At 53.9% G+C, this 21,602-nt stretch overlaps 1 protein-coding gene across 8 annotated transcripts in view; it reads right to left on the reverse strand.

The window, feature by feature from the left end:
• Positions 1-21,602, reverse strand: part of LOC105470567 (phosphatase and actin regulator 3) — a 270,600-nt gene that overhangs the window by 91,183 nt on the left and 157,815 nt on the right. For all 8 annotated transcript variants that reach the window (XM_011722670.2, XM_011722671.3, XM_011722675.3 and 5 more), the window contains exons 2-4: positions 13,437-13,598; positions 8,878-8,955; positions 1,880-2,062 (exon numbers count right to left, since the gene is read on the reverse strand). In XM_011722670.2, the coding sequence (XP_011720972.2) occupies positions 1,880-2,062; positions 8,878-8,955; positions 13,437-13,598 (423 nt within the window). The remainder of the gene's footprint in view (positions 1-1,879; positions 2,063-8,877; positions 8,956-13,436; positions 13,599-21,602) is intronic.

Raw genomic sequence — 21,602 nt, forward strand, 5'->3', positions numbered from 1 at the left:
TCACCGAGCCCTGGGTTGTTTTTAATCGTTACAGTTCCACTGACAAGAGCCGCACCCTTCCACCATCGACGCTGCTTTTGTGCTATGAGGGTAGAGGCAAGTGACTGCGTCAGACACCTCCAGCCTGCAGCGCTGATGCTCTTTCCTCTCTGGCCCTTTACAGAAAAGGTGTGTGTTCCTGTCCCCTGTCTTTGCATGTTATGCCCCTTTCTGGGATGCTCCGCACCTCACTCTCTGCCTGGCTGATTCCCACTGCTCCCTCAGGCCTCACTCAGGAGAGGGTCCTTGATACAAATGCGTAATCTCAACAGACCCACTCTGCTCTCAGGAACCCACCCCCACACCCAGCATCTGGAGAGAGCGCGAGACCCTGTGTCTGAGGTCAGAAGAGGGCGCTGAGGGGAGCAGGCACAGGCCCTGAGCTGAGCTACAGAAACCACTGCCAAGGAGAAGCGTGAGCCGCAGCGGGGGCTGGGAGCAGCAGCCCTGCCTCCCTCGGGGAGGCTCATGGGCCATACACAAGGGCTGGGCTGCGGGGACCACACCATGGCAGGAAAGCCAGGCTCTGCTCAGCCGTAAGAACCATGCCAGCCCCAAAGTCAGATACCTGGTGCACACAGAGACCTGTGTGTGTGGAGGGGGCCTCTGCGTGAGAGCTGGGACCCTCTAGGGGTCACAACTCTCAGACCCCAAATTCCAAGCCAGGTGAAACTGGAGAAACACAGCCACCCCCAAGGAGGGCCGAGCATGCCTCTGGGCAGGTGCCTGCTAGCGCTGCAGGGGTGCTGTGGACGGGCGGCCTGCGAAGCTGTGGGTGTCACCCTTCTGTGGCAGAAGGAAGTCCCAGGCACAGTGCACCCGCTCTGAAGCAGAAGCCTAGCAGGCTGTCCTGGGGCCTGGATTTCCAACTTCCCACACTCACGGAGAGATGCGTTCACCTTCCCACCCCCAAACTGTGTGAGACCTGCTTATAGCCTGAAATTCTATGAGACAACAGGATTCCAAGTCCACAGTGAAGCTCCAGAAGAATCGCTCTGCCAGGTGGGAGAGGAGGAGGAGCTGGTGAAGCGCCTGCAGGTGTCTGTGGCCAGTTCCTGCTTTCCTCCCTTCTCTCCTTCCTTCCTTCTCCCCTATCCTTGGGAGGTGCCCTGGCCTATCCAATTAAAATAAAAACCACCACCACCGCCCAAAGCCCCTACTGCCTTCGATAATAGTCGCTCTAACAGCAGACACTGTGCTAAGCTCCTCCCACCCTCCAAACAACCCTGAGGTAGGTCCATTACTTTTCCCATTTAACAGAGTGAAACAGGCTTGGAGCAAGGCACCAAGTCCTCCTCCCCTGGAGAAGCGGCGGAAGAGGCCTGCACAGGCCGCAGCACGCTGAGCCTGCATCAGCACCGACCAGCTCCCAGGCATGCACACAAGCAGGGACTTAAGCATCTTTTAGGCCAAGACGCCCCCTATGGCAGGATTTTGGCCATAGTAAGTCCCTCAACCCTACGTCCTACCCCTTTTTGGGTCACTAAAATCCCCCCACTGGGCACTTGCCCCTCCAGAGAGCACTTTCCTGCCTAGAAGCTCCCAGAGAAACCCAAAGATGCCCTGGGACGGGGGGAAGGTGTGCCAGGGAGATGAACATCGTTAAGTACCTTCCCTTATTGGCTGTGCCAGACTTGGAAAGAGACAGTAGAGAAAAGTGCCCCAGCAAACCCTTCAACCCAGCCAGGCAGCACAGCGTGGCAGCGCATCGAGCACGGGCCTGGCTGTCTTGAGAACAATGTTCTACGAGGGCCGTTGCCTAAGCTATAGCCAGGGACACCAGTAGGGACGTATGGCCATTCTAGGAGAAGCTCAACTTAGCGCGGTCTCCAGTCAGTACCTGCATCGTCCAAGTGGGCGGCTGAGGACAGTGGCTTGTCCAGGGAGACCTGGTCCGTCCCAGTGGCCAAGGGGCTTCCCGGCTGGGCGTCTTCTGAAGTCAGCATCTCCGACTTGGGAGTAGGCGGTTCACTCTGCACAGATCGGGGTCCTCCATCGGGGTTGCACGTTTTGCTTTCAGCATCTACAAGGAAATGCAGCTGTCAGCCAGGCCTGCGCCTCTCTTCCTTCATCCCTTCCATCATCCCAAGAGCCTTCCTGAGAAGCATCCATTCTAGGATCTGGGTGGTCCCCCACCTCTCTCCCCCCACCACACACCAGGGGACAACAAACGGTGATTGCTGTAGACCTCTGAGATGCAGGGGTGGTTGTGGCTGCAGAAAACCAACTCACCTCTGCACCCACCACTCGACCCTCAGCCAGGCATTAAACAGGTGTTTACTGATCACCCACTACGTGTCTGGCACTGTGATAGACCCTGGCAAGGCGGAGGTTAATAAGATACAGTCCTTGCCCCCAGGGGGCTCACACTCTAAGGAAGCCACGCAGATGACCACACATGGTACCGTGAGCCCAGAACGGGGGCACACCCATGGATGGAGGGGACACAGAGCCGGGGGTCCCTAGGTCTGATAGGCAGCCTTCCCAGAAGAGGAGGCACTGGCAGGGCATAAGGAAGGACCTGGTGCTTCCCCTCTCTTGAAGCTTGGCTGCTGCAGCCTCTGAGGGTCCGGCCCTTCACTTGTCATCCCTGGGATTGCACCTTAATGGTGAGCGGCTCAGCACTCGGAAAGCAAAATAAATGGCCCAGTTACCCAACTGTAGGATGGCAGGGCCCTCGGCCAGCAAGTCACAGTCACGTCACCGAGATGCACGTTACAGCTCCACGCACAAAGCCCCCGCATGACCCTGCAGTACTCCTCTCAATCCCTACAGCAGTTCCTGGAGGCCTGGTGGAGACGGCAGTGTGACCTGCACATGTCGACACAGCCACGAGGTGGCCGTTTGGGGATGCCAGCCTGCCCTGACCTCCTTCCACATGCCTCCCATCCTGGCAGTGGAAGAGGCAACATTTACTTCAGGGTCGGGGTCCACAGGACCTGGTCAGTCTTCATTCCTACCTGCCATCCCTGTGTCCTTCAACAGTGTCCCTTTCACTCCTAAAACTGTCCTGTTTGGACAACAGTATACAGTCACCCTATCATGCGTCCCACCACCTGCAAATGGCATTTTGGGCCCAAATAGCAAATTCCTCTGGATCTCAATTTCCTTACTTATAAAACGGGGATAATATTTCTGCTTGCTTCATGGCAACATTGCGAGAATTAATGGAGCTAAGGTATGGAATGTGTCTGGCATAAGGTGTGCACTTTACATATGCTGTCATGTTGTTGATGATGGTTTCTGACAACGAGAAGAGGAAGGTGACAAGAGTGATCTGGCCCTTGGTCCGCACCTTTGGGCCCATCTGCTAACAGCAAGCTTAGGACAGAACCATTTCTCCCTCCAGAGTCCTCACCACAACCAGGACTCACGCCGGACCCATTTCCTGCCTGGGGCCCTGGAAGAGATTTGAGCTGTCATCACTGCCGATCGGACTCCCTCTGCTGCGCATGTCTCCTCCGGGGAGAATGAAAAGGTCAGCCACGCCGGAAGTCTGGAGATTTGGGGCTGGACGATCTCATCCATGCAGACGCGTCAGTTGCCCAGAGGTCCAGGCGACGCTGGCAGGCTCTTCCCGTAAGGTGCAGATGGCGAACGTGCCAGGCTCTGTGGGCCACATGCCGTATGCCCCGTGCTGCAACTCTTCCTTGATTTTTTGTTTAATTTTGATGAAAGTCTTTCCTATTTAAAAAGCATTCTTAGCTCAAAGGCCACATAAAAACAGGTCCTGAGCCAGATTTGACCCTTAGCTATAACAACCCGCCAACCCAGATACAAGCCAAGAGAGCTCACCAAGTAGACAAAATCAGAGGTCACAAAGCTCAAAAGTGAAATCAGCCCCTTCTCGTGGCTGGTTTCCTCGTACTTGACATGCAACTGTGACAGCACAGCTGACCCGGCCCCTGGCCACACACAGGGAATGTGAGAGCTGGCGTGAGGGAGCACAGGGCTCTGCCAGCTTGAGCTTCACACCTACCCTGTGACAGGCAAGGCTGCCACCTACCACTGGCAGTTATGGACACCAAACCTTAGAATACACAGGTCTTTTGCTGCCACGCCTGTCACTGCTGTTAATAAGGATGCCTCCATCATTATCAGCAGCAGCAGCATCAAAATCATCACAACCACCACCATAAAAAGGTCAGAACATTGAACCTGGAAGGCCCAGAGGTCTCCAGACTCAAAAAAGCACCACACCCCTCCACAGTCTGAACCTTTCCCTGCTTTTGCAGCTGAGCAGCCCTTGCAGGACTTCTCTGGGCTGCGGTCAGAGCTCCAGCTCATAATCATGTTCAATGAAAAGTTTCAGTTCCCAAAATAGCCCTGGTGGCAGGGCTGTTGCTAAGAAACGCGGGTTGGGGAGGGGTGGGGGGAGTGGTCGGAGCCCAGGCCCTGCTCCTCTGGCTGGAAGGTCAGCCTCCCCCGGCCACTCTCCTTCGAGGGCTGCAGAAGGGAGCGCAGAGCAGTGCGCCTGAGCAGCCACAGTGAGAGGAAACGTGCTGCAGACATGCACACGCACTCAGATGTGCATGCAGGCACACACGTGTACAGTCATGGCACATGTATGGGCACGGTGCAAGCACACGTGGGTGCACATGTGTACACGTGCATGTGTGTGCACACATGCAGACATGTGTCCCCCGGCGTTCCTACCACATGGAAACCAGACAGACTTGATTTGTCACTGTCCAATTCCCTGAGGAAAGAATGCCTAGTCAATCTCAGGTCACTGAACACAGCAGAGTAACAAACTCTCTTCTTTTATACCCAATGACAGGGTAGGAAATTCCTTAAATTATTTAAGAAAATGCCAAGTCAACGCATACAGGGAGATGGAGGAAAGTCACTCAGAACATAAACAGTGTCTGGCACAGAGAAACGTGGGCTGGGCGAGGGGGCTGGGGAAGGGGACCCCTTGTGCTAGATTTGGTCTGGCCTCACTTGGTCACGGATATCTCAGAGGACGGCAGAAGGAGCACTGAAGACAGCAGAGGGGTCCCCTCTCCCCTCCCCGGGACACAACTGGCCCCACTGCACACATCTAGTAACGTAATAATGCCACCAGCAGGGTCCTCCCTAGGTCCAAGCTGATGACTGGAGTCACAGAACAGGAGGGGATGGGGTCGGAGTGGTTCATAAAACGGACCATCGATCATAAAATAACACCCCAGGGGGAGCAAACTCATGCCCTGGACGCTGCCTCAACCCCCGGTAGCTGGCGGGCTCTTTTCTGCCGGCCGTTCCCAGAGGCCAGCTCCCTCCACCAGGCTGCCCACCTGCTTCAGGGCAAGCTCCAGGGTGTCTGACGTGCATGCACACGCGTGTGTGCAGGGCAGAGGGCAATCCTGGGGTTTGTACTGGCCAAGGAAATTCAAATGTGAGTTTTGAGGGGCTTCAAATGAGGCTCCGGAGTCCCTGACAATCCACTCCCGCAGCCTCACAGGGCCTGTCCCGCATGAAGTCCCGGCCACCTTGCAGGGAGGCTCATGAGCCTGGCCGGCCACAGGAGGGCGCCCCCGGCTGCAGATGCGTCCCTGCCGGCGGTGGAAGGCGGTGGCTGAAGCTGGTTCCTTAACCCCAAAGCCAGGAAAGCGCTTCTGCTCCTCACCCCGGAGAGTCCTCACACCCACAGCAGAGGCGGCGGCACTTCGTGCCTACCCCGGAGCGGCAGCCCTCACGCCGGGTCCTCCCCTGAGCCGGAGAGGGCAGGTGCACAGCCACCGCCAACAATTCCGGTCATCCTGCAAGAGGGTCTGACCTCAGGTCGACCCAGTGAGAAAAGGCATTTTTGAAGCCAGTGCAGGACGGAAACCGCGGTGCAGGGAAGGATTTAGCCCGGAGCCTGTGGCCAAGCATCTGCGTGGATCCTGTTATTACTGCACGTTGATTACAGGTTGATTACAGGTGGCACGCAGTAAAGGATTCAAGCAGCACAGAAGAGTCGACTGTGAACAGCAAGTCCAAGTCCCCTCCCAGAGCAACCCCTGCTGCCCCATCCCTGATATTTCCCTGCAGAGACACTCGGGCTCCTGGCAGACCCCACCCACTCGCGCTGTGGCTGCCCCAGCTCCCGCAGCAGCAGCGTGGTTATGCCTCTACCACCCCAGCCGGTGTGTGGGCAGGGAAGATGGGAGGCGTCTTGACCCAAGCCCCTCTCTCGCTTTCTCCTTTCCTCCAGCCCAACCCACCATCTCAAGGTCCCTTCCACCGCGGGGACTTGCTCTTGCTGCTCCTGGGGGCTGGAAGTCACTCCCTGCTTCTCTGTCTCTTGGCTTTTCAACCTTCCTGCATCAAAGTTGGAATCAGCTGTGGAGGATGAGGAAGCGCTGCTGCCTGGGTCCCACGCCCAGAGCATCTAATTTAACTGCTGCCTGAGCGGTGGAGGGCTTTTAAAGCTCTCCAGGTGATCCTAATATGCAACAAACTCTGAGAATCAGGCTAGGTCCTCCTGCCCACCTTTGGACCCCACTCAGACATCTCCTGGCCCCGGAGGACCAGGTCAGGTCCTGTCTCATGTTCTTAGGGTGCCATGTCCTTCATCACACTCATCGCCGTCGTGAGTAGCTGACTCTATGTGGGATTATCTAATGGTCCCACTGGATGTGCGTTCAGAACAGTATTTTGCTCACCTGTGTCCTCAGCAGCTAGCACAGACCCTGACACATAGTGGGCCCTCAATAATATGTCATGGCATCAATTTAGGAGCGCATTTGCCCTCCCAAGGAAAGAGATTGTGTTTCAGGTCACTCTAGTTCCTGGTCCATAATCATTTAGCAAGACAGACAGTATGGAAGGTAGAGATGAGCAAACCACAACATGGAGGCCACTCCAGCCCCCGCACCTGGATTTGACATCTTTAAATGGTTGACAAAATTATATAAACTTCAAAGGCCAGTGGCCATAAGTAAAGTTTTCTTGGGACACAGCCACGCCCTCTCATGCATGATTTGTCTCCGGCTGCCTTTGGGCTACAAAAGCAGAGACAAGTAGTTGCAACAGAGACTGCACGGCCCCCTAAAATATGCACTATCTGACCCTCTCCAGAAAAGGTTTGCCGACCCTGATCTAAAGTGATTCTGTAAGACCGCGGGTGTGTGATGTCGCCGTCAGAGGCACGGAAGCCAGAGACCAGGCTCCCACGGCAGCAGGGTGAAAGCCATGCTGTCATCCTGGCCGCAGCCAAGCATGCGTCTCCAGCCTCTGTTCCGACTTCCTCAGACGAAATCATCTTGCAAAAATTCAGAGTGGAAAAAAGCCAATGCTCCTAGAAGTTTTCCCCTTTAATTATTCAAACTATAGCTTCATTTTTGAGAGGAATCAAGTCTATATACTTACTCTTTCCTCAACAAAAGTAATATGTTTTTAGAATAGATGAAAAAAGGCCCTAGCATTGTTTTCATCTTCCTTTCTCCTTCCCTAAGATCCAAAGTCATGCCTGTTGGCAACATATTCAAAATGCTGAAGTTTGGCACTTTTTTGTCCCATCCAAATTAAAATCCTCCAGATTTCTAGCTCAGCAACCGCATTCCACCAAATCTGAGTATCACAACACAGCGTTAAACATCTGAGTGCCACGGGACTTGACACCAAGCTTTCCTCGCACATGTAAGGTTTTATTATCACTATTAAGCAATTTCCCATGTAGATTTCCCCTAAAAATAGCTTCATCAAAATACTTCACTCTTTGAGTCTAAAGAAAGGAAATGATGACAAAGGCTTGGGCCCACAGTCGGGTTTGTGCGCTGACAGGCCCTGCTGCATAAAATCTGGATTCATTTATTTCATGAGCTTCCTTCCTAATTCCTGATATTTGGGCCAAATTACAAAGACACTAGTAATATTTTAAGGCTGAAGCAGGGAGAGAGGAATTCAATATATTCATGCAAGCCTCAGGAAATTGGCTGTGCATGGCCAGATTCCTTAAATCAGGAGGCCAGAGCTTGGTCCAGCTCCAGACAGTCTTCCAGAGGCATTGAGGTTTTATGAAACCTCCTAACCAAGATTTAGCCTCTCAGGGAACCGGAAAGCACCAAGGGCTAGTGTCAGCATCTAAGTCCTGGGCCTCACACATCCAGGAATCCATCACAAAGAGAAAGACTTGGGAATTAAAGAACTCTGTTCAGTTAATTGCATGAGCGATAATAACTGGCCTTTCTGAAAGATGGAAACAAAGACGATTACGTAGACACCACTGAGATTAAACTCTCTAGACCAGAGACCAAGAGATGAGGATTTGTTCTGCGTCTCTGTTCTCAGGCTGCAATGACTTGGGGCAGTCACCACCCAGACCCTCACACTCCTCATCTGCAAATGGGATAACCACTGCCCCCATCCTCAGGGATGCTGGGAAGACCAATGAGACAGGGCATGCGGAATACCCCACCCAGCCCCAACATGTCCTGAATGCTTCCTACATGGTGGTAGTAGGAGTAGGTAATAGTGGAATTAAAAATAATTTGCGCAAATGGAGAATTGAAATGTGAATATGAAAAAAAAAGTTAACGCTGAAAAAACCATTGCTGCCACTTTAAAGGAATCAAGATAAACCACCAACTTTTTCATGCACAGCCAGCTCTGTTAGACATTACCCAGGGAGTCGTGTCATGAGGGGGAGCTCTTCAGCTCAGTAATGGGGTCTCCCATGCCCCCCCTAGGGGCTGGACCAATGGAATGGCTCCTGACATGAGGCATTTCTCCAACCTTGCAGGCTTCATCTGGACACGGCCCTCTTCTGATTCTACTCCGTTTCTGATGGGCTTCCCGGATTCATGTGAGACTTTTCATTCCGCATTCCCAGCACCGTGCCCTTCCAAGCCAGGGGTGGGTCCCACTTACCCTGCTCCATCATCTCCAGCAGCCCCTTCTTGATGAGCTCCTCTCGGCCTTGCCTGCCGGCCATCTTCTTCTCCAGTGCTGCCCAACACACAAACACACAATGAGTCTTGGGCAAAGGTGTCAATGGGCCCAAGCCACAGCCAATGCCAGGCTCAAGTTTACAGACCAAAAAACAGTGAGCTGGCAGGCGCCTCGGGCTTAGGGGCCTGGTCCACTGGCAAGGCCCAACTTTCTTACGCAGCACTCTGCTAAGCAATGTACATAAACCACAGCTAAAGCGCAGTGCACGCCGTGGATATTCTGCAGCAGTCGTTTCTGTGATGTATCTGGAAAGCCCCTCCACATATAATGCCCCTCTCTAAGTTAGCTCCCACCAGCCATTCCTGCCCTTCACCAAATGCTGCTTAATTTACCAACCAAGGAAGGCGCCCTCCCTCTGCCCCCAACACCTCAGGCTCCTTTCTGTGGTTCCTGTTAGCCTTTGCTAAGTGCCTCCTGGTCCCTGTTAACATCCACTTACAGATGAGATTCTTCTGTGCGGCTGTCCCACCAGCGCTTCTTCCAATAAACACAGGTTAAAAGCTTCCAGTCTACCAGATGGACAGAAAGGGAGGAGGCCAGCCCCCAGTCCCCTTCCACCAAGCCTAATTTGCCAGATCTTTGTCAATTCCACCTTCAGAAGAGCCTTTCCTGCCTCCCTTTCCCGGAGCAAAACACTTGAGCGACGCCCCCCGCCTTCTCCCATTCTCCCTCCGCTCACAGGCAGGCCTCAGGCTGCTCGACAGTCATCATCTTCTTCCTTCCATCAGGAAAACTGTTTGCCTACAGGTGAGCCCCAATTTCCAAATACAAGACTACAGAACCACCTCAACCCTTTCTTTGAAAGATGCACCTTTGCGAGGGCTGTTTCCCCTGCTGTGATGCTTTTCCCCGCCTTTCCCAATGAACAATTACATCTCAGCTCAATGCAGCCTCCTCACCTGGGTCTTCTCGGACCACTGGGCCCAAAGCAGTGCCCGCCCTGCTCATTTCCACCCCAGGGCCTGCCCAGTGATCCTGCCATTAAGCCTGGATCACAGAGTCCATCAGTGTTCTGTGTGTGGAAGGGGCCCTGCCAGATGCCGGGGAACAGACAGAGGCAGCCCACCTGGCTGAGCTTAATGTCTAGGTGGGGAGGCAGATGACAGACAGGCACTGGCAATGGAATTATTTCACCTGTTCAAAAGTATTTCCTGAGCATCTGCTACATGCCAAGTGCTGAGCTGGGTGCTGGGGAGTCACGGAGAGCGGAACCCCTGTAGCCTCACGGTCACAGGTGTGGGCTCCACTGGGTGAACACGCCATGGTGACCAGGTGTTCAATCTATCGAAACCCCTTACACATTTACTGAGCACCTACTGTGTGCCAGGCACCGTGTCAGGCACAGGAGATTCTGCCGTGAGCCAGACAGGCACAGCCTCTGCCTGAGGCCAGCACAGGTGGGAGGACAGATGGCAAGTGTCTAGAAATGGGCGAGGAGGGATAAGTCAAACCTGGGGCGGGGGACTGGTTGGGGGGAAGTTGTCTGGGGAAACCCATCCCACCCTTGACCTCCGGGGTGGCTTCTCCGAGGATATTTATCCTAAAGCCAAAGGATGAAAAGGGAAACCCAAACACAGCAGGGTGGGGACATTTCTGGGCAGAGAAAACAGAATTTCCTTTCTGTGGTCCCAATTTCCAAGCCAATTTCCAGGTGCCAGAATTGTGGATAAAATTGACAAAGTGAATGCTGACCTTGGGAGGTGTCAGCAAGAGGCTGCAGCTAGGTTCACAAAGCAGATGAGAAGAACAGAGGTGGAGGCCTCGAGCTCTGAGTGGACCCCATCCCCAGGCCAACACCAGGCGGTGCTCATGGTGATCAGCCTCAGACATCACAGGTCTTTGCCTGCACTGACTCGAGGACTTCCCAGTGACCCAAAGACGCAGCTGCGAGGATCTACTCTCCCCCTCTTGGGGATGGGGACATCAGTGGTGGTGCAGCTTGTAAAGATGGTACAGCATGTAAATGGCTGAGTAGATCTGAGCCACCTGCCAGGGCAGGCATGGACTGAGATGCTGCTCCACCCTGTAGCCCGTGAGAGCCATCTTTAGTGTGTTCCCCCAGCCTTGCCTGCCAAAACCACTGTTCGCTACATATTTCTTTCAATCATCTTTGTATTCACTTCAGCTCATCCTAACCCGTGATGCCCGTGAAATCAGGAATTTGATATGCTGAAACAAATAACACCCCCCGCTTTAAGGGAAAACAGTGGTTTGGAATAAGTAAACAAAATGCAGCACTGTTCCTCGAATTTCCAAATGCCCGAATGACGGTCCTGAAGGTGGAGATGCTGCAGGTAATAACCTCGAGACCTCCAATGCCCTAGGAGGGTCCCCAGAGCATCTTGCTGGTGAACTCACACAGCACAGCTTGGAGTAGGCCAAAGAACCCAAAGTCCTCAGAAGATAAGCCTTCCAGTTCCACCGCTGGGGGCAGCAGGCCTGGAGAATGTCACAGACCCACCTGAGGTCACGGAGGTCGCTCTGCTCCAGTCCCCTGGCCTTTCACTGCTGCACAGACAGCCTTCCCCAGCTCAGTGCCTTAGCAAGGGCTGTTCCCACTGCTGCAATGTTTTTCCCTGCCTTTCTCAATGAACCAATGACATCTCAGCTCAATGCAGCCTCCTCACCTGGGTCTTCTGAGACCACTGGGCCCAGAGCAGTGTCCTCCCTGCTCATTTCCACCCCCAGGGCCTGCTCATTGATCCTGCCATTAAGCCTGGATTGCAAAGAGCCCGTTGGTGCTGTGTGTGTGCAAGGGGCCCTGCCAGATGCAGGGGAACACATGGACCCCGCCCACCTGGCTGAGCTTAACATCCAGTGAGGAAGGCGCTTTGCAGCCTCGTCAGAGTCTGGAATCGACTCGCGTGCTGGTTCACTTGGTGGCTTCCACACGTTGTCACTCAACTCCCTACTCTGCAGAAAGCTCTGGGTGGACAGGGCCTGGGCCCCTCCCGTTGGTACTGGGCACACAGGAGGTGCTCAAGATCTGCTGAATGATGATGCTTGTTCTGTTTTCATTTCAACAAGAATTCATCTATCAACTTCTTGGTTGGTAAAAAAAATAATAATAATAATTTTGTAAAGCATGCACAAAAGCATGAGTGGAGGGCCTGCTGTTGGTGTTGACTGCCTCTCCTGCCGTGGGCCTGGGCACTGTAACACCTGGCCTTCATCTCCACCATCCTCAAAGCCTGAAACCTGTGCCTCTTCAGAGCTGCAAAGGAAATGGGACCCCAGGGACCACCCAAGTCAACAGCCTGAGACGGGCACTCGCCAGGGCTGGTTCCTGAGGCCCAGGACTGATTCTACATCAGCAGCTCCCTCACTAATTGTTTTTAGGTGTCGCTCACAGGTGTGTGGCTTGGAGGCGGGGCCGTGGGGTGGAGATGCGGCCTCCTCCTCCGGGCTCTGCTTCTCAGAACACTGCCATCCACAGAGCCCAGGCTGAGGAGCTACCACACCTGGCTGCCAGGGTCCAAGCCTCAGCCCCGCCACGTGCTGGCTGTGTGACCCTTGGTGAGTGACTTCCCTCTCTGGGCCTGTTCTCCATCCCTACGATGGGGCAGGGTCCTGCGGGAGTGCTGGCCTAACCGGAGGTTCTGAGGGTTGAGTTGGCTCCTCCATGCCAAATGCTGGGGGCCGTGCTCTGCTGTTATGTGCCTTATGGCTGCTTGTCCCGTCATCACTGCCTGTGTCCACACCGTCCGTGGTTCAGCCTCATGGCTGCAGTTCCCAGGGTGGATTCCGAGGAGGCAGGGGCAACGGGACCAGCCATTGCAATGCCACTTCCCACAGAGCCAGGGCTGGCAGGGTGTGAGGGTGCAGCAGGAGGTGAGTGGAGGAACGTTCTGGATGCTTTGGTGGGAGGGTGTAGGGAAGGCACGCTGAGAGAGCTTAGGAGCCGGGGAGCAGCCTCTGTCTTTCAGGAAGAAGAGAGGCCCAGAGGTGTCAAAGCCGGCCTCGACCCTATGAGTCACCCAGGGGACCCTTGGCCAACTAAACCCGCATCTGTGGGGGCAGGACCCAGGCCCCAGCATCCGCCAAGTGAGACTGCAGGTGTGGGAGGTGAGGTAGTGCGGGAGTCGCGTGGGCCGGGGGCTCACCACCCAAGTGAAGCCAGCAAGCGAGACCTTGCTCCAAAGCCAGTGTCTTGGCCCAACCCGGCCCTAAGTGAATCAGAGGCTTCGTTTTTAACAAGGTCCCAGTGGACTTGTGGGCACCTTAGGGTCTGGGCAGAGTGTCCCACATGGGGTGCCTGGTGCCGACCCCACCCCAGAGCTTCAGGGAGGCCAGGTGGGCCCTGGAGGGGCCAGCGGGGTAACTTGCATGGCTCCTGTGGCCGTCGCAGGCCATGAAGCACAATGTGCCCCTCCTGTGTGGGGGCCGGGAAGTCAGAGGTCAGCAGGGGTCACGGCACCATGACAAGGACGCTGGTCCCAGCCAGAGCCTGCCCGCGCCTGCACCAGGCCCTTCCTTACCTGACGTCGTCTGCTTCAGTTTTTCGTTTTTCTTTTTCCTCCATTTCCAGGGTTTGAAGATCCTGCCCAGGGTGGCCAGTTTGCTGTTCCTCCTCACAGGGGGAGTTCGAATCCCTGAGACCAGATATTCAGGACGCGCCGGGGGCGCTTGGTCCATCTCATCTGGAAGACGAAAACCAAGGGGGGACCTCAAGTGACCACCAAACCTATGTGACTCCTGGAGGCCCAAGGCGACGACCTCTCTCACCCTCAGGGGTCACCAGTGATCCCCCAGAGCCTGGACCCCAGGAGGGTTGTCAAGCAGTGTGCCCACAGTGGCCACGGCCGCTCAGCAGCGTACGCTGAATTTCCCTCTGTGAGACCCTCCCTCCTGCGCCCCACTCATGGCCACCGGAAGCCCTCACCCCCTGCCACGCGAAGCACCACGTGTGAAGACATTCCTAATTCCAGGACGAAACGCTGCCTGCCCCGGACCCTCGCTCATGTTCTGCCCTCCATCCACGCTGCTCTCCCTCCAGCCACTTCTCTGCCTCATAAATTTCAGCTCCTCCGTTGAATAGGACTTTGTCCAGAGTCTTTACCTTCCTCTTGTCCCAGACAGGGTCACTCCCTTGTCTTATGCCCATGAAGCTACCTATGTAGGCACCAAACAGCTGCAAAGACCTCTGGCTGCCAGCCCTCCACCAGGCTGCCATCGCTCCTGGGGCAGAGGCCAGGCCTGGGGCAGCCTCGGACCCCAGCGCAGAGCCAGGCCGGTGAGATTCTGAGCGAACGGCTGCAGAGTGAGCACATCTGTGAGCGGGCAGAGGAAGCAGTGCTCCTAGGACCCATGTCCATGAAACGGCCATGTTTGTAGACTCTGGGACGCACGAAGATGAATGTCCCAGGAAGCTCATGGCCATGCTGTTTGTTGTAAAAGAGACCGGTAGCGACCTACATGCCTGTCCACAGGGGACCGGGTAAGTCATCGTCTGTCCTGTCAACGGCCTGTGTACAGATGCGGAAAGAAAAAGTGGATCTCCATGCACGGACAGGAAACTGATCTGAGATAAACAGGCCAAAGAAAACCCCAGCTCACGAATTCACACACACACGCCACCAGTGTGTGAACAGAGGGGGTATACAGGCGCACACTGGCGTGTGGAGAGAAAATGTCTGTGGGCCCCCCCCAAAGAAACGGGGAACTCCGGGGCTGGGCACAGTGGCTCACGCCTGTAATCCCAGCATTTTGGGAGGCCGAGGCGGGCAGATCACAAAGTCAGGAGTTCGAGACCAGCCTGACCAACATGGTGAAACCCTGTCTCTACTAAAAACACAAAAATTAGCCGAGTATGGTGGCGGGTGCCTGATATCCCAGCTACTCTGGAGGCTGAGACAGGAGAATTGTCTGAACCTGGGAGGCAGAGGTTGCAGTGAGCCAAGATCACGCCATTGCACTCCGGCTGTTGGCAGGCAGGGGAGAGAGGGAGATGTGCTTCACAGGCTGTTTTTGTAGCACATGCCATGTGTCCCTTAGTAAGAAAGATTAGTTCGAATGAAACAAAATGCAACTAACAAAATGGTAAAGTTAGAGGAGCTCACGAAGTAAGCCAGCGTCACCTCCATCCCACGGTCACAGTGTAGACCAGAGTTTAGGCCGTCACCCAGGCAGGACTGAGAATAAATGAGCACATTGCCCCAGATGCCTCCTGGGACAGGGAAGGGACATTTCTTCTGGCAGCAACAAGGACCTGAGTCCCATCCAGACTCTGATTTAACCTCCCAGTGTCACCAGGGGAGGAAGATCGCAGACCTGCGGGGTGCTCCCCAGCACAGCTGCTGCCACAGGAGCCCAGACCTCTGCCAGGAGCTCTCACCCTGCGAGCATACACACTCCCCCACAGTCAGCTCAGCCTCCCATGGTCAGCGTGCGGTCAGTTCCATAGCCAGCAGGTGAATTTGCCTTGTTGCCTGTAGAAGGGGCTGGGAGCCCTGAGCTGATGCAGACCTCAGAGCCCCAGGAAGCAGGGACATGCTGGGAGAAGGGCTGGAGGGCGTGGCTAACACAAGGGCTCACCTGAGGAAGGAGGTCACCTTTGTCAGAGAGGACAGGGAGGGAGGCCACCAGTGTTGAGAGGGGAAGGGACATCACCAGTGTCCAAGGGGCTGGGGGTTATAATGGGCCAGGCCCCTCAGACCCAGGGAAGGGTTACACTCCCACCTTTCCCACCTAAGGCACCCCATGCACGCCACCAGCTGTCCCAAGGAGGCCCAGGATGGTCTGCTCTGAATCCAGGCTCTGCAGCACTCAGCCTGGACAAGAGTCATATGAGGCAGCACCTGAGAGCCCGAGGCCCCACATGGCAGTGACCTCTGTGCCCCCAGTGACAGGTGGCCTGCCTGGCAGCCTCTAGAGCTTCCACAGGGTCTGGCTTCCAAAGGGCTGCACCTGTCTCTAGCCCAGGGCCTTTGAGTAAGCCACCCAGCCCCTTGGAGCCTCGGTTTCCACATCTGTTAAGAAAAAAAAAAAAGATACCATGATAATCATCCCTGATAGGTAAGGTTGAGAGGAGGACTCAATGTGGTCATAAATTCTGGAAAGGCCAGTGCAGTGACTCATACCTGTAATTGTAATGCTTTGGGATGCCAAGGCTAGAGGATCACTTGATCACAAGAGTTTGAGACCAGCCTGGGCAACATAGAGAGACTCCACCTCTACAAAAAAAAAATGGTTGAAAATTACACAGGCATGGTGGTGCATGCTACTTAAGAGTCTGAGACAGGAGGATCACTTGAGCCTAGGAGGTCAAGACTGCAGTGAGCTATGATTTGCAACTGTACTCCAGCCTGGGCTACAGAGAGACCGACCCTGTCTCTAAAAATAATTAAAATGGAAAACAATCTGGAACAAAGATAAACATCCACGATACACAGTTTATTAATCGTTTATGTTATCATCCATGTAAAATAATATTATCTGTGTGTCTAGACTTTATAGTCACTGATTAACATACCATGCCAGTACGGGTAACTTTTGGTAAAAATTCCTATTATAATAATTTCTATTATATAAGCAATAGAATAATTATGATGGGGTAAACGTTGGTCACTGTCTGTGCAGGGCCAGGAACTATCCTAAGGCATTGTCCTATTTTACCTTCACAATAAATCTATGAGCTAGAGATCATTCAGTTTTATATCCATTTTACAGATGAATAAACTGAGGATCAAAGCCCTGAGCCATTTTGTTGTTGGTCTCAGAGCTGGGAAATGCTGTGGCAGGGCAGGACCTTGAGCACCCTGACTCCAGAGACCCCTCTCACCTTCCAAAGCTGCATCGAGGGGACCCAAAGCAGAACATGGAAGGATGGGACACCAAAACAAGAGGATAAACTAGGCTTGCCCCAGGTGGGTTGGGGCACGAGGCCATTGTCTCCAGGCATTACTAATAGAGTGCTGAGATGGTTAGGCTTTGTGTCCCCACTCAAATCTCATCTTGAATTATAATCTCCATAATCCCCATGTGTCAAGAGAAAGACCATGTGGAGGTGATTGGATCACGGAGGTGGTTTCCCCCATGCTGTCCTCGTGATGTTGAGTGAGTTCTCGTGAGATTTGATGGTTTTATAAGGGGCTCTTCCCCCTTCGCCCTGCACTTCTCCTTCCTGCTGCCTTGTGAAGAAAGTGCCTTGCCTCCCCTTCACCTTCTGCCATGATTGTAAGTTTCCTGAGGCTTCCGCAACCATGCTGAACTGAGTCAATTAAACTTCTTTCCTTTATAAATCATCCAGTCTTGGGCAGTTCTTTTTTGTTTAATTGGGGGCACTTCTTTGTAGCAGTATGAAAATGGACTAACACAGTGTTAACTGTGCTAGGTGCTGTGTCCACAGATGCTCCACAAAGCAGCCCCATGGGGAAAGACAAGCCCAGGAATGTCTTGTTTGACATTCTGGGCTCTGCAAACCATTAAGGAAGCTACAGCAATGGCATCCTCCACCATGTTTTTGGGGTGACCCCAGCACCTAGTGCCTGGTACCCAGTGGGAGCCCAGGAAATGTGTGGAATCAGGGCAGCTGCAGAACACTGATCAACCACAGATCCTCCTGGTCACCCTCTCCAAGGCCACGGGAGGCAGAGGGATGTACTGGGGTCCTTCTCTCCTCAGAGACAGTGCATTCCATGTTCTCATCCTCTCCTTTCCTTCCTCCACCTACAGACGCCAGATGGGAGCAAGACTGTGACTCTACATGGCCCTGGGGGAGCCGGCTGTCCTGAGTGTTCTTGGCATAAGGGGAAGGATGGGCTGGGTCTCCCCAAGCCTCCAAGCTCAGCTGAAGATGAAGATGAAGATCCCCAGGGATGAGCAGAGGAGACGAGGATGGAGCATAATCATTGCTTTATTTATATCTCACCTCCTTCACAAAGAATCAGCAGCAGTCACCAGAAACACACGCACAGCTGTAGGATAAAGGGAGTGTCTGGAGGGATCTGGAAAAAGTAGGGTCTGCTCAGGGCCACAGCATCAAGCAGTTAGGGGATTCCCACGACAGACACCACATGGGCTCCAGAGAAGGGTATTTGCGTGCCCTGAGCTTCCTAGCAGCCAAGGCAAAAAGGAGCAGCACATAAAATAAACTACAGATCAGACCCTGAACCCAACTCTGTTTGCCACCTGCTTCATTACAACCCTGCTCCGGCACCAGCATCCCTGCCCCAGCAACTGGTCTTCCTGTGATCCGATGTCTTAGAAATAGAGCTCTAACCCTATCACTTCCTGCTCACTCCCCTGTCTCATTTAGGACAAAATCCAAGTTAATCACTAAACTTGTGCAGCTGTCTGTGCTCTGCTGCCCCTCCCCCTTATTATCATCCTTATTGTGTGTTAGTGCTTGCCACATGCCATGGAAGCCAATGTGATGTAGCTGTGAAGAACACGGCGGCTGGGACCAGGCACCCCAGGCTCCCCTCCTGGCTCTGCCACTTACTAACAGGAGGTTGAAGCACTGACCCCACTCCCCACTCCCTGCATTCCCCTTGCCAGGGCCTTGCTTGGAGGTATGGTTGCTACTTCTTGCTGTGGCTCTGTGACTGCTTCCACTGGTGGAAGGTGGGCAGGAGGGGCAGTGGCTTCTCCTCCCTACCACCATCTCTGCCAGGACCACTGTCACCATCTTCACTATTTTAATCAGCTGCTTCCCCCCACTTCTGCCCTAGTGGCTGGAGCAGGTTCTGGGGTTCCCACCCCGTCTCTGACACACAATGGTCCTCACAGCAGAGCTGAGGGCTGGGAAGGGAGCACTTTGGCCACAGAGAAGACTGCACTCCTCCCTCCCTTTAAGAATTCACTCACTCACTCACTCATTCACTTACTCACCCACTCATTCACTCACTCACTCATTCACTCACTCATTTACTCACTCACTCATTCACTCACTCATTTACTCACTCATTCACTCATTCACTCATTCATTCACTCATTCACTCACTCACTCATTCACTCACTCATTCACTCACTCACTCATTCACTCATTCACTCACTCATTCACTCATTCACTCACTCATTCACTCATTCACTCATTCACTCACTCATTCACTCACTCACTCACTCGAACTTTCAACAAATACATACTGACACCAACCATGTGCCATGTATCCTAATAGGCACAGGGTGTGCAGAGGTGAACAAAAGAGACAATGCCTGCCTTTGTGGGGCTGTACTAGCCTGTGGGAGATGAACAATGAATAAAGGTGTGAATTTAAACAGTCCTGGCTCACCCCATGTGGGATAGCACTCATCACTATTTCTTGCCTTACTCTTTATTTTCTCATCACAGGTATCAGCTGGTGTGCATGCACACACACACACACACACACACACGCACACACACACATGCACATGCACGCACACACTTATTTGTTTGCCTGTTTGTAGTTGTCTCCACTCCTCTGCCCATGCCCCGAGCTGAAGCTCCTGACTGCAGGCCCTGGATGGATGTTTGCAGCTGTATCTCCAGTGCCAACAACAGCTCAGGCATGTGCCAGGGGGACATAGAGAGCCCTGAACCAGGATCCCTACAGACGCAAGGAAGGACAGGACCCAGGGCCTGCTCGGGGAGCCTCGAGGGCAGGTGCCGACTGACCGACTGTGACAGGGAGTGCCCCCGAGGGCCGCCCCAGTGGGGAACAGGACGGGGGCTGTGATGGGAAAGGGGCAGGCTGTCCCAGACAGGAGGGAACAGTGGCTGAGAGGCATGGATATGCTGGGGAGGCAGGCAGGGTCATAGTCAGGGACTTGAACCTGATTCAGAGTTCAGCAGGGAGCCACTAGAGGGTCTTCAGCTCAAAAGACAAAAGACCCTTTGCTCCTAAACCAAAAATCCAATGCATTGACCAGGACAGATGCCTTAGTCCGAGCAGCTCCTGAAGGGGCTCAGGTGTCATCCAGGGAGTGAAGACCCCATGCCCAGGGGCCTGGGGTAGAGGCTGCGCTGCTCTGCATCCCCCTTGGGAGGAAGTTCCCTCTCCCCTCTGTCTTCCCTGGGGTGGCTCAAGCCCAGGACTGTGCCAGGGGAGGGCTTGTGAGAGCTATGACTCTCCGCCCAAGAAGAGAAACTTCAAAAAAGTGCTGCTCGGAGGAGAAAACTACTTACAAATACCCCCAGGGCAGAAGACATGAGCGCATCACTGAGGTGTACCGAGGGGCAGGTGTGGTCATCCACGGCACGGTGTGGCCCACGGATGCTGGTGGGCAGGTGTGCACAGAGCGGGTAGGTGTGTACCTCTGAGGGTGGGCAGGTGAACACCTGCAGAGCCAGTGTGCATGGGCATGGGTGGGTGTGCACCTGCATGGGTGGGATGCCATCTGTGGGTGGGTGCATGTGGCCCATGCACACCTGTCCACAGAGGGAAGGGACAAATGGGGAACATCTCCCCCTACTCCAGGAATTCTCTCGGCGTCTCTCCCTGCAGTTCCTGAGGAACTGCCTTCTCACACTGGGGAGACTCTGGAAGGTGCAAACACATTAGCAGCCACCGCCCAGCCTCTGAATAACAGCAGTGCCAAGTTCCACTGCACCTCTGCCACCTCTGAGGCATTAGAGGTTAATTAATGGGAAGTGTTTCCCACACCTGGCATCTGTGTGAGGAAGTGCCACACACAGCCTCGGTTCTCAGATGATGGATGGGGCAGCTGGACCTACCTTGCTGATATCACACACTTGCAACTCAAGGGGCAGGCTCCAGCCTCTTTGGCAACTCCAGCCAGCCCTCTCCCAGGCCTCAGGCTCACAGTAGCTGGTATACTTGTCCCTGGGTAACTGACTCCATCCCTTTCCCCCATCAACAGCCACACAGAGCTACGAGGCAAGAACTGTTCTAGGATTGACGGAGCTTACAGGCTAATTTCCATGCCTGGCACAGGGCCAATCCCTCTATTCACATTTCCTTCCATCCTAGCTCTGATCACTCTCAAATTGTGTCCTGGGATTCACTGTTCATTGACTGTCATCTGCATTTCCCACGGGAACAAACATAAGCTCCATGACAACGAGAACCGTCACTCTCGTGTTTGTTGCTGAGTCTCTGGCATCTTTGCTGGTTCCTGGCACCCGGGGGTGCTCAAATAAACACCTGCTCGACCTGTGAATCCGGAGTGCAGGGCTGCGAAATGCTGGAGCCAGGGTCTGCTCCTCGTCCGTCTGACTTTGATGTCCACCCTTTAGTGACATCAGGTATTTTTTCATCCTCATCTTTTATCCACTAAGATATCTCATCTTATCCTTCCACTTCACAGAATTCCCCAAAAACATATTGGAAGGAAGGCCCCATATCTGTGGGGGAGTGAGGTCAGGTACCCAGTGCCGTGTGCTGCACGGCTGACTTCTTAGAGAAGAAAGGTGCCATCTCTATCAGACAATATTAGAAAATGATTTTTTCCTTGTTTGTTTCATTCGTTCACTCACAAACCCATTCATCACATCGGCCTGCTGTGTGTCAGGACTGCTCTGAGTTTCGACAGAGCAGTAAATTGCATCAACATGCCCGCTGTTTCCCGCTGCATGAAGCTCATGTATTTACGGAGGAGAAAAGAAGAAACACAGAAAGTGTAAGGCAGCCTCATAACGTGACATGAGCCACAAGAGAAGCAAAGAAGAAGCTGAGATATGGCCTCTATTTCTTCTCTGAGCC

The sequence above is a fragment of the Macaca nemestrina genome, chromosome 15, assembly GCF_043159975.1.
Source record: "Macaca nemestrina isolate mMacNem1 chromosome 15, mMacNem.hap1, whole genome shotgun sequence".
NCBI lineage: Eukaryota > Metazoa > Chordata > Mammalia > Primates > Cercopithecidae > Macaca > Macaca nemestrina.